The 13,089-nt window shown below is 41.1% G+C and overlaps 1 protein-coding gene across 2 annotated transcripts in view; it reads right to left on the bottom strand.

Moving 5' to 3' along the window:
* SYT10 (synaptotagmin 10) overlaps positions 1-13,089 on the bottom strand; it is a 54,683-nt gene that overhangs the window by 15,752 nt on the left and 25,842 nt on the right. For both annotated transcript variants that reach the window (XM_087873101.1, XM_034403012.3), the window contains exon 3: positions 3,907-4,471. In XM_087873101.1, coding sequence (XP_087729227.1) covers positions 3,907-4,471 — 565 coding nt within the window. The remainder of the gene's footprint in view (positions 1-3,906; positions 4,472-13,089) is intronic.

The raw sequence follows: 13,089 nt of genomic DNA on the forward strand, positions 1-13,089 counted from the left end.
CATCCTGATTGGATGAGCTTTGTAGCAACTGTATTTAAGGAGAGCTTGATTGTGGTCAATGTGGACATTACACCATATTGTTACCTGCTGCTATGTTGTAGATATCTTTGATCTCTTTACATGGTCAATCTGATAATGGTTTATTTATTACTGCTTTTATGAACTGTTTTTATAGTGTTCCTGAATGGTTCATGTATTGCTCTATGAACCGGTAAGAAGTTTTGTATCTCTGGATTGATTATGCATGGCTAAGACTTGGATTGGTAAAAGGACTATGACTTTGCCTTGCTCTATAAGTAAAATACTTTAAAAACCAGTTTGTATGCGGTTTATTCACAATTACTCTCAGCACCGTTTCCGTGCGCAAAACTCTATGCTCTGCTTCATAACCATTCCTGGTTATCTCACAACTATATCCTTAACAAATTCATTTCTAATTAAGGAAATTTTAACTTAGTTCTAGGTTGATTCTCTCCTTGATTAGTTTCCATCCATTGCTTCTTGTTCTGCTTTCAGGTGCTTTGGAGAATATGTTGACTCTCCCTTCTTTGTGTCAGCCCCTTGGATATTGGAAGACTGCTATCATGTCACCCCTAGTCCTCCTTTTCATTAAACTAGACATACTCAATATGTACGTCTTCCTCTTGGTCAATGCCTCAGGCTTCTCCAGCCATCCTAAAGGCTGTCATTGGAAAGAATTTAAGCGTCTTAGCCACTGAGCCACCGCGTCCCTCCATAGCTTGGGATAATTAGTAAGATTATTTGATGATTGAGAGTCTCCATAGACATACAGTCCACAGGGATAGTATTCACTCATTATATTACATCAAATCTAAATTCCATTGTCTTTAGCCTGATTCGTGGGCCGAGTTTCTGTTTCTAAAGCTTTTATTGAAGCCTAGCTCGCTGCATTCAGGAGCTTCACAGCTGGATTGTGGATTTTCCAATGCAAGACCTCCACTCTCTCTCACTTTTCTCTTGTGAAGTAGAAAGCTTGTGATTTAGAATTCTAATAAAAAAGAAAAGAAAAAAAGAAACCCTTGTTCATTAGCACCACATCAGGAAACAAGCACACTAAACCGGACAATATAATTGGCTTTGAGTGCCTCAGAGAGCTGAAAGGGTTCCTGTTAAAGTCAGAATGTTATCTATATATTAGGAAATCTTACTCATATTAAAAGCCACTCATTCAAAAGAACCAGTCATAAGCACCGAATCTCTATGGCCATGCTGAGTTTTAAAAGTGAAAAATCTTGCCTTTTCTCCCCTCTGCGTAACAGTGAACTATGATAATATATTTAAAAAGCCATCTCCCTTTAAATGCTAACTAATTGCATGCTGCTGGAGCTATTTATATCTTGATCACTAAAGGTTACACTTAGTCTAAGCAGAGCCAAGGGTATAATAGAATTTGTCTCCTCCATTGGCTCATTTCTTCTACAACCATTCCCACCCCATCTGTGATCAATGTTGGAGAAATTTGATGACAAATAGGTTACACAACCAGCTCAGTAGTTCTTAGGATGGTGTCCAGAAGTCTTGATATCTCTAGAACAGTGTTTCTAAACCTCAGCAACTTTAAGAAGTTTGGACTTCAATTCAAGGGTGAAATCCAGCAGGTTCTGACAAGTTCTGGAGAACCGGTAGCGGAAATTTTGAGTGGTTCGGAGAATCGGCAAATACCACCTGTGGCTGGTCCCAGAGTGGGGTGGGAATGGGGATTTTGCAGTATCCTTCCCCTGGAGTGGGATGGGAATGGAGGTTTTACAGTATCCTTCCCCTGCCACACCCACCAAGCCACGCCCACCAAGCCACGCCCACAGAACCGGTAGTAAAAAACTTTTGAATTTCACCACTGCTTCAACTCCTAGAATTCCCAAGCATGGTGGCTGACATTCAATGAAGACAAAGTCTTCTTCTTTGGATCATGTGTCTTCGAACTTAACTCCAATCATTCTGCATGTTTCCAGCTCTGTCTTGAAAAGCTTCCTCTTCAAAGCTAACTTTGATTGTTTCCACATGTGACCATAAGACCGTTGCAATTTCTGAATGTTACAGCATGATCATCTGTGGGTACTTTTTAAAACTAAATCCAAGGGACTAGAATGGATTGTTCAATGCCCCTTTCCATGTGTAATGCCTTTGACACTAATAAAGGAGAATATTTGTAGCTCAGGGTTGAAATTAGGGGTCCTTTGAGTTTGGCTGTTTTCATTACCCAAACTAGGTAACGTCATCAGTGCTAGTCCAAACCCCAAAGCCCCAAAACTTTAACCTTAAACTGTCTACTGTTGACCTCACCCCATTCCTAAGAGGTCTGTAAGGGGCATGCATAAGTGCACCAGCGTGCCTACCATCCCTATCCTACTGTCCTCATTTATTCATACCCATTTCCTTTGTTCATATCCATGTTTATACTTATTCCTGTTATCTCATACATGTTTGACAAATTAAATAAATAAAATAAATAAATAATAAATAGTCTAGACTTTGACACTGTTTAGGTTCCTGTAGGCTTTCGTTTTTTTTAAAGGAGCAACTTCTTGTTAAATAAAACCTAACCATGGTCATTGCTAAGATAGTACAGATTGCAAACACAATCTGTTTCTGTATTTGCAGAGAGCTTCTGTTTTCTACAGCCTCAGAAGTAATTTTTCCATACCTCTGACTGTCCATACGAACAAGAATGGCTATGAAAGAGCCGAGGTGGCGCAGTGGTTAGAGTGCAGTACTGCAGCTACTTCAGCTGACTGCTAGTTCAGCAGATCAGCGGGTCAAATCTCACTGGCTCAAGACTGACTCAGCCTTCCATCCTTCCGAGGTGGGTAAAATGAGGACCCAGATTGTTGGGGGCAATATGCTATTTAGTATACTGTCTTTGGTGTAAGCCGCCCAGAGTCCTCAGAGAGTGGGTGGCATAGAAATATGACTAATAAATAAAAATAAATAAAGAATAAGATTTATCATCATTAATAGATTGACCTAAGAATGAGACTAGTCCATATTTCCACTTGCCTGAACTAGATAAAGACATCATAAAACTCAACTCTGTGACACTCCAGGCTTCATCCCAGATTTCATGTAAGCACCATTACCTAATATTAGTAAATTATGGGTTCAATTATGAGTTGATTTGGTATGGATCTTACTTACACTTAATTATAATTCTATCATTAAGTTCTTATTTTTGTTAATATTAGCCACCTTCAACACCTGGTCTGACATAAAGGAAGTGAGAATAATAAATGGTAATAATAAGGGAACTGAGGTGTAATTCAATGAAATGTAGACTATAGGAAAATGAAAAGGTTAATTGAATACAGGATTAATGTCTTCCTAAGAGTCTATACCCGAAACTTTATTTTTTCTCTCTTTAGACGAAAGTAAAGTTCTTGTACAGATCTGAAAAAGTGGAATCCAGTGATCTCTGTATTTGGAAGGCTATCAGTAATATGTTCATAAATGTCTTAAAATTCTTGACAAATGTATCTTTTCTTTTATGTACACTGAGAGCGTATGCACCAAGACAAATTCCTTGTGTGTCCAATCACACTTGGCCAATAAAGAATTCTATTCTATTCTATTCTATTCTATTCTATTCTATTCTATTCTATTCTATTCTATTCTATTCTATTCTATTCTATTCTATTCTATCCTATCCTATCCTATCCTATCCTATCCTATCCTATCCCATTCCATTCCATTCCATTCCATTCCATTCCATTCCATTCCATTCCATTCCATTCCCAAAGTCTTGATATGGGTTAAAAACCCATTGTTACCCTATGGTGTTATATGTAATAGCTACAGAAAGAAAAGATGGAGGAGTTTTAGTATGAAGGTACAAGACTTACTTATTTTGAAATCTTTTAAAACTTTTTTTTTTTTTTGAGACAGGGTACTTACTGTAGTGGCACAATGGATATCTTTCCATACTGTAGCCTCTCTAGATAGATCAGAAACTTCAAAAAAGTTATCAAGAATAACTTCCCCAATCATATCGTGTCTAGAAAACCTGTCAAAATCGTACACGCTGAAATGTAGCTTCCTGTTGCAAAGTTGATCGTAGGCCACAGGAAACTGAAAAGTTTCATTAAAGACAGGGTTTAAAGTCTTCCTATGAACCCTGGTCTGAAACTTTTTTTTCCTGTCTGGAAGAAGGTAGATTTTCACATACGGGTCTGAGGTTCCCGTAAAGTCTTTAGCTGGTAACTCCAAAGCTTTAACGATGGTGACCAAAAGCAGCTCATTTTCATAATCATATTTGAGGGTAAAGTTGAGTTTTCCACAGGTTTTCACGTCCTCTTTCTTGCCTTCGGAATCCACAGACTTTTGCTTGTAAAGCTCAGGTTTTATCCGTCCAATGCTGGTTGTGGTCTCCCCTCTTTGTAAAACTGGTTCTGGACCCATGTTAAAATCGATGCTAGACACCTGCATTTGCCTTGGCAAATGTCTCCTGAAAGAATTGTGCCTGCATTTAGAAACAGAAAGAAATTTAGCTTCGATTATCTTGAAGGGAAAGAAAAAATAACTTGGATACCATTAAAAACGAAAGAAGTCAATCAGCATTTCACCGTTTAGCAAGTTTTCAATGTTATTGTTACAACTCTCATGAGGGAGCAGTTATTAACAATGCTAGATAACCCAGGAAGATAATTCAATAGTTCAGTTCAAGAAGAATAATGATAATTCAGAAAACAGGAAATGGAGAATTAGGTAGATCAGAAGAGAAGAAGGGTGGGGGGGGGAGGCAGAAATGGAGAATAAGTAAATCAGGGAGAGGTAAGAAAAGGTGACAATAGCCTAAACTTACAAGAAATGGAAATGAGAGAGGAAAACCCATCTCTCAGTTCCACCCCAGTAGTCATCATTCAAGCAGACTTACGACCACAACTGAACCCAAAATTCAGTGAAGTTTAGGCAGGAAACCCTACACCACTTCAGACAAATGGTTATCCAACCTCTTTTTAAAAACTTCCAGTATTGGAGCATTCATAACTTCTGGAGGCAAAAACATTTCATTGATTAATTGTTCTGTCAGGAAATTTCTCCTTAGTTCTAGGTTGCTTCTCTCCTTGATTAGTTTCCACCCATTGCTTCTTGTCCTACCCTCAGGTGCTTTGGAGAATAGCTTGAACTCCCTCTTCTTTGTGGCAGCCCCTGAGATATTGGAACACTGCTATCATGTCTCCCCTAGTCCTTCTTATCATTAAACTAGACATACCCAGTTCCTGCAACCGTTCTTCATATGTTTGTGACAGGGGTGGGTTCTACTTACCTTTACTACCAGTTCGCAACAGGGCCGCACATGTGCAGAAGCTTCCTGATGACGTTGGGGGTTGGTGGATGGAGCCTCCCACCGGTTTTACTACCGGTGGCAACCCACCATTGGTTTGTGAATCACTGTAGCTGTTAAATTAGTAATAACTAAGTTGATAAGGAAGGGCTCACTGGAGAAGAGCCTAATGCTGGGAACGATTGAGGGCAAAAGAAGAATGGGATGACAGAGAACGAGATGTCTGGATGGAGTCACTGAAGCAGTTGGCGAAATGGACTCCAGGGGATGAAGAGGACAGGAAGGCCTGGAGGAACGTTGTCCATGGGGTCACAATGGATTGGACACAACTCTGCAACTAACAACTACAACAACAACAAATTGATAAATTAATCTGGCTTTCCCATTGACTTTGTGTGTCAGAGGTGATCACATGACCCTGGGACACTAAAACTATCATAAATATGAACCAATGGCCAAGCAGCTGAATTCTGATCACGTGACCATGGGGATGAGGTTGCAAAGATCATAAGTGTGAAAAATGGTCATAAGTCACTTTTTTCAGTGCTGTTGTAACTTTGAACGGTCAACTAGAGAATTGTTTTAAGTGAAGGCCTATCTGTAAATGCTGATTTGTAGAAGAGCATGATCTTGAAAAGTAAACTAGGAAATTAAAAAAGAATAAAACAATAAAAAGAATTAACGCTTTGATCCCTTCTTTTTTTCTGGAAGACGATAGTAGCCATTCTGTATTGCTGCCATGGGCCATAAAGATACTGGAAGCCATGCTGAATGAAATAAGTTTTTTATTTTTCCTTTTTCTATTTCATGAGAAGCTTCCCTACATTCTCCTGTTTGCCGTTCACCGAAACGGGACAACCACCATTTCTGGAGGACACAAATAATTGGCATCATCCTCCATTAAGCCCATACATGATGTCAAAGACAGTTTGGTGGGCTTTTTACTGCCCTTCCAAGTATACTTTTCTATATTTTTTTGCCTTGAGGATCTTTGACCATAGAGCAGTTGGGGCAGGGGTAGACTTCAAAAATTTTAGCAAGGGGTTCTCTGCCCGGTTGCTGGGTGGGCGTGGTCATGGTGGACATGGCCTAGTCGGCCTCCTGCATCACAGTGGGGGGGGGGAGGCGTTTTTGTTGGGCTCCAGAGGCTTTCCTTGAGCCTCTGGGAGGGCGAAAACGGCCTCCCCAGGCTCCAGAGGCCCTTTGGAGGCTAAAAACGGCCCTGTTTCCGGCCTTCCTGAACTTCTGGTAGGCCCGTTTTTCACCCTCCCTGAGCCTCTGTGCGTGCCCTGCACTTACCTGCATCCAAAACGGGCCGCGTGGGGACTCCTGGGAGGGGCGGGGTGAGGTCGGCGGGGCCAGCCAAGAGTGGGATTTAGGGGTTCTCCGAACTGCACAGAATCTTAGCTAGAGGTTGTTCTGAACCCCTGCAAAACCCCAGCAGCCCACCCCTGAGTTGGGGTTGTTGTTGGCTAAATGCTGTATTTCATTGCTACTTCATCAAGGCAGGAGTGCACCATCAACTGAATTGGTGCTTATTCTGCTTTTTAACACAATTACAGCTCATTTCATCATGAACGCGGTAATAGAGCAATGGTCATAATACCTGCCTTGTAAATAGAAGATGGTTGGATCAAACATGGGGCAGATTTTTTTTTTGGAATGACTATTTCACTCCAGACTTCCAACTTTTGCCTCTTGAACAAAAATGCCGGTCTGAAAGTGAAGAGGAGCAATGAAGCATTGGCCTGTTCTATCGGTCCCATTTCCTGGTTACATCGCCTTTGAACACTGAAGCAAAATATCTTTCTGTGCAGCTGCCCAGCAACCTCCTTTTGAAGCACCTCATGTGGTTGCTTAATAATGCAAAAAGAGGTGCTTCATGGGGTGCGCCGTGCATTCTGAAGCATCGTTCAAAAGATTTGTACAGTTCTATCCTCTGGTTCTGCTATTTCCTAATCTGAAGAAGCCCCTAGTTTTGTCTTCTTTTGGAAAATAATAGAAGCTTGGAAGCTTAGGAAGCTGTTGATAGCTAGCAGATGATTGTATCATGTACTATGGACCTTCACAGACTTCTGCAGGTGACCTTATGCACACGAGAATTTTAATTAAAGTCTTCTCTTATTTGGAAAAGAAAATCTTGAAACAAATGCCATTTCATTAAATGGACCGAAGCGTGCTAGGAAAAAAAAAACACATATATGCAGAATTCTTCTGCGCAGCTCTATTTAAAACACCTGTACCGAATACATAACATTGTTCCCTTGGCTTCTACTGCTAGCAACTTCATAGCTTGCCTAGGTTGGATGCTACAGAGAAAGTTATTCCCCAGATGATATAATATCATCCTATTCAACGATATTTGTGCTTGAGGAAGCCAATGCTCTAATGACACAGTGGCTTACGTCAGTTTCACGGAGACAGCTGATTGATGTGTTAATTATTCAAATGTGTTTTGTTCCCATGGCAACAGTGGGAATGCTTTTCTGAACTAAAGAAACTATGGGAGTTGTATGATTACCCTACAAAGGGGTCAGGAGCACAGCTAATTAGAAAGTGCACGCTTAACAGCTCACATCTGCTACGCTGTTCCTCCCACTGCCACGTCCCTGCACTTTGATTTGTTGCTCTGCCTGGAACTCATCTTTGTTCTTTGGAGCCTTGAAGGCAAGCCAAAAATGGTCCTCCACGTCCTAGAGAATTTAAATAGGCAATTCTCAGTAGGATCAGTATCCACCGATCCACTGAAATAGGCCAGCGGGAATGTGTGCCCCAGGGAACGATAGCAGCTGAAAGTTGCCAAATGAATTGCTCTGGCAGTTTTAGTGGAACCCCAGTTTCTAAAATTAAAATGGCATTAACTGGATGCATTTAATTTCTCTCCTTGCATGGAGTGGGACACTTCAAAATATCCGAAGTCCATGCCTCTTTCAAAATATCTGAAGTCCATGCTTCTTTCGGACAAGAACAGCCAAATGCAGAGGATAGAGTAAATCAATTTACTGAAACAATTTATGTTCCAGACCAACTCTTGCATGGAGTGACTGTCATCTGGCATGGCTCCAGTTTTGCTTGAGGGTCTGGGCTGCTAGCTTTTCCTGTCCAAGAATTTCCACCTGTGCTCTCATCCTACAGAGGATCCTACTGTCATCCTATTTTCTTCTGAACCAAGACTTTCCTGTCCCATCTACTTCCATCACCTCCTTCTTCCCTAGATGTCATCTTCAAGACCTGTCCTCTACTCTCTGCTTGCCAGGCCACAGCTGCAGGTTCTTTCTAGCATCAGACTCCTGCCTGGTTATGCACAATATTCCAGATCCAGTATCAGAGGAAAACAAAATCAGAACAACACCAACACAATGTTTTTCCCACTGGCTCAATTTTACGCATTCAGCAACAAGTCAAACTTTTTAACCAAGTAATGAGACATCAGTTGATAAACAGTCGAGTTTATCTTAACTTAGATGCTGGTTTCTTTCATTCATTCAGTGGCAGCTGAAACCAATATGCTATGGGGACCTTGAGCCAAAAGATTAGGGTTGCCTTTGCCAGGGACCAAGAATAGAAGAATGCTCAAATTCAACAGAAATTATTTAGTAGGTTTTGAATAAGTAACACAATACATTTTACCACCTAAATGGTCGATTAGGCAGGATCCCTTAAGATCATGAAGTAACTCAAGAAGAGAGCAGCCATTCAGGCGATTGCTTCCAGGAATGGAGCCCATAACTCCAAAGCCTAGTATCATGTAAGAAGGTATATCAGTGACATTTTTGATAGCTATATAGTAACTTCTGAAATAAGCCCATTAGATAAAGAATAGCATTGAAAGAAAGCTAGCGCTCTCATCTCCATGCTTCTGAGTTCCTGTAGAATAGAACGTTGGACTAGATTCGTGATGGTGAACCTATGGCATGCGTGCCACAACTGGCACACAGAGTCCTCTCTATAGGCACGCAAGCCGTCGCCCAGCTCAGCTCCATTGTGCATGCGCGCGCATGCCTCCCGCCAGCCAGCTGATTTTTAGGATATGCGGGGGGTGGGGCACATGCGGAAGACATGTGCACATGCACAGGGGGTGTCGCGTGCATGCATGCGGGGGATGGGGTCATGCACGCATGCACGGGGGAGGGGCAGACTGTGGGGAGGTGCGGCAGCCCCCCCCCACAGCCCATTTTTGGGCCCAAGAGGCTGCAGGGAAGTCTGCTAGGCCAAAAATGGGGGGCAGGGGGATCGTGTGTGCATGCACAGGGGGCAGGGGGAGTGCAGGAGGTCACATGTGCATACGTGGGGGGTCAGGGGGGTCATGCACGCATGCGCAGGGGGGACTGCATATTGCATTATGGGTGCTGGCATGCATGCGTGCTATTGCGTACGAGCACGCTTTTGGCACACAATGAGAAAAAGCTTAGCCATCACTGGACTAGATGATCCACTGGCAAATTGAAATTTACATTAAAAAATTCAGTAAGTGATTATATTGAAAGCAACTTTAACTTATGGTTTAAACTAACCATTGATTGTGGTGACTGATGGAAACACTATCCATATTTAAATAAATGTCTTATTTTGCATTTATTCAACTATTTACAACATAACCATTCAATGAAGACTTAAGAGCAGAGACTATGTCTTGCTGAAAGAACTAAGATGTACATCATTTACAAAGTTTTTTTTCTTCAGGCAAGTCATACATGGCTTGTAGATCAGTGGTGGGTTTCAAAAATTTTACTACCTGTTCTGTGGGTGTGGCTTAGTGGGCGTGGTATGACTTTGTGGGCGTGGCTTGGTGGGCATGGCAGGATACTGTATTAAAATCTCCATTCCCACCCCACTGCAGGGGAAGGATAATGCAAAATTCCCATTTCCTCCTGATCAGCTGGGATTCAGGAGGCAGAGAATAGATGGGGGCATGGGCAGTCAGAGGTGGTATTTACTGGTTCTCCAAATTACTCAAAATTTCTGCTATCGGTTCTCCAGAACTGGTTAGAACCTGCTGAAACCCACCTCTGTTGTAGATACATATGAACTTAGAAGGTAACTTGGAGATCTATACAAATTTGCCTGTCCAGTGCAGGAACTTATTACATTCATTCAATATTTGTGCCGCAAATTGCAGTTATCTTGGTGGGGTTGAATGTGCAACTTACTCAGACCTCAGTGCTGATCTGGAAAATTATCTGAGGTCTACGTCCTAACCCAATAGTTAGATTCTAATATTTGAAAAACAAGACTGTCTGTGAATTTGCTTCACTTTATTCCTATGCTAGAATTCACATGCTTGCAATTAGTTTTACTGCAGATACTCAGTTTCACATTTCCAGAACCAATATAATGTAATGTTACATTCCACTGTAATGTTGGGAATTTTCTCAGCAGCAACAACAACAGCAAATGCTTCCAAAGAGCTATAAATTAAAGGGGAATAAACACAATCATGAGCGTTTTGATGAATGTAAGAACAAAAAGGCTTTATATTAAGGAAAAATGCTTTTAATAATAAGTGTTGGGAAAAGCACAGAGGAAAATTTGAATAAGTAATTGTGCACATATTTTAAAAAAAGTATTTAAAATTGAATGGCAAAAACCATTACGACTGGAAAAATGAGAAAATGAATTAAAATGAAGTACTTATTAGACAGATTTATTCATCTCTACTTGCCAGCGTCCCTGGATAGGATACTAAAAAGCTCATGTTCAATGTGATGTGTTGACCAAGTTCAAGAATCTAAATTCTACCAGGAGATGCCAGGAGTTGAATCTTGTATTTTATGGCTACAAACAATATAGTTTATGAGTGGTGCGGTGGCTTAGAGGTGGAGCTCTCACCACATGATCAGGAGGCTGTGAGTTCGATCCTAGGTAGAAACAGATATTTCTCTCTCTGGGCACAATGAGAATATATCTGCTGAACAAAGCCCCGAATTGGCAACAGGAAGGGCATCCGGCCAGTAAACATTCAGCTCCATTCAGTTGCCCAGACTCCACCCCGTAAGGTATTATGGGGTCGTTAAAAGAAAGAAGAGGAAACAATATAGTTTATCTTTATTCAATTAGAAGGTTGGGTATAGTGGCTTAGAGCCTATACCCGTGATGGCGAACATATGGCACGGGTACCACAGGTGGCACGCAGAGCCATATCTGTGGGCACCGAGCGTTGTCCTAGCTCAGCTCCAGCATGCATGTGTGCACCGGCCAGCTGATTTTCGGGCCTTCTGGGCCCACCGGAAGTTGGCAAACGGGCTATTCCTGGCCACCGGAGGGCCTCTGGGGGAGTGGGGAAGGCCGTTTTCGCCCTCCCCAGGCTCCTAGAAAGCTTCTGGAGCCTGGGGAGGGTGAAAAATGGGCCTACCAGGCCCACCATGCCATCACATGCCAAAAGTGGGGGGAGTACAGGGGGGTCGTGCGCGGGGGGCGGGGTGCATTGAATTATGGGTGTGGGCATGCACACGTGACCCCCCCGCTCCCCCTGTTTTTGGCACGCGACAGCAAAAAGGTTAGCCATCACTGGCCTATACCCAGCCTAAATAAATTTCTTATGTCCCTGCATAGTAAGAACATTCAATTTATAAGAAAACATTATTTTAACCTTGAATAAATAAGGAAACCAGCAGAGGTAATGGACAGGTTGTAAGGAATTTACTACATGTCTCCTCTCCTTTAATCTCTGAAACCCTCATTATGAGCAAGAATCCCTCAGGTACAAAGATCATATTGTTAAGTGCATCCTTGCCATCTTCTAGCTGGGAAAAAAAAGGAATTTAATCTAATCTTAGTGGCATGTTTTCGGTAATTAAAAGCAAAAGAAAAAAAGAAAATCAATTATCTTGTTGTGTCCAGATATAAAAGCTGTAGTCCCAGATTTTTTTCTCATTACTTGATAGAATGTTACATTTTGAAAGAAGACAACTTCTCTCCTGATCAATGATAACGAAAGTCTCAAACGCACACCAAAAGAACCTCAACAAGATATTGAAAACGAATGTAGCGAATGTGATGTTTTTTTTACAGAGTTCGTAGAAGTCAGCAAAATCACAACAAAGTGTGACAAAGTCTAATTTTTTAAAATTAAAATTTGAATTACAGCTAGTGAATGAAGAATATTTTTCATTATCTACTTTGGAATCAAGAAATAAAATCTACATTCAGTGTCTTATTTCCAATTTCAGATCTTAGGAAAACTTTGTAAATTTGCGATAGTGAAATGATCAGACTAAAGAGCACCATAAGCTTTTTTCACACATAAAAGTATTTGTAGGATAAATGGCAACAATTATGGGAAAGAAATTATAAATTAACAATGTCCACTACATACAAGGAAAATCAATATAAAATGTTTTATAGATGGCATATCCCCCCTGAGAAACAGGCAAAAATGTTTAAAGATAAATCAGCTAAATGTTGGAAATGTCACCAGTTACCAGGTTCATATTACCACATGTGGTGGACATGCCCTGAAATGAAAAACTATTGGAATAAAATTAAGTTACGGGTGGAGGAAATGATACAACAACGTATAGATTTAAACCAGAGCTATTCTTTTTTTTTTTATTGAAAAAGTTTTTCAAATACAAATTCCCCCCCCCTTTCCCCCCCCTCCCTAACCCCCCCTCGCCCTCCCCTCCCCCTGTGGCTTCTTCAAAGTAAAACCCAAATTCATAACAGATTATATAATACCAGGGCTATTCTTATTGGGTATTTTACCAGAGAAAATTAGTAAAGATAATATATATTTGATTATACATGTAATAACAGCGGCAAGGATTGTTTATGCACAAAATTGGAAAGCAGAG

The sequence above is a fragment of the Pantherophis guttatus genome, chromosome 7 (assembly GCF_059756535.1).
Source record: "Pantherophis guttatus breed Tessera chromosome 7, ASM5975653v1, whole genome shotgun sequence".
In the NCBI taxonomy this organism is placed as follows: domain Eukaryota; kingdom Metazoa; phylum Chordata; class Lepidosauria; order Squamata; family Colubridae; genus Pantherophis; species Pantherophis guttatus.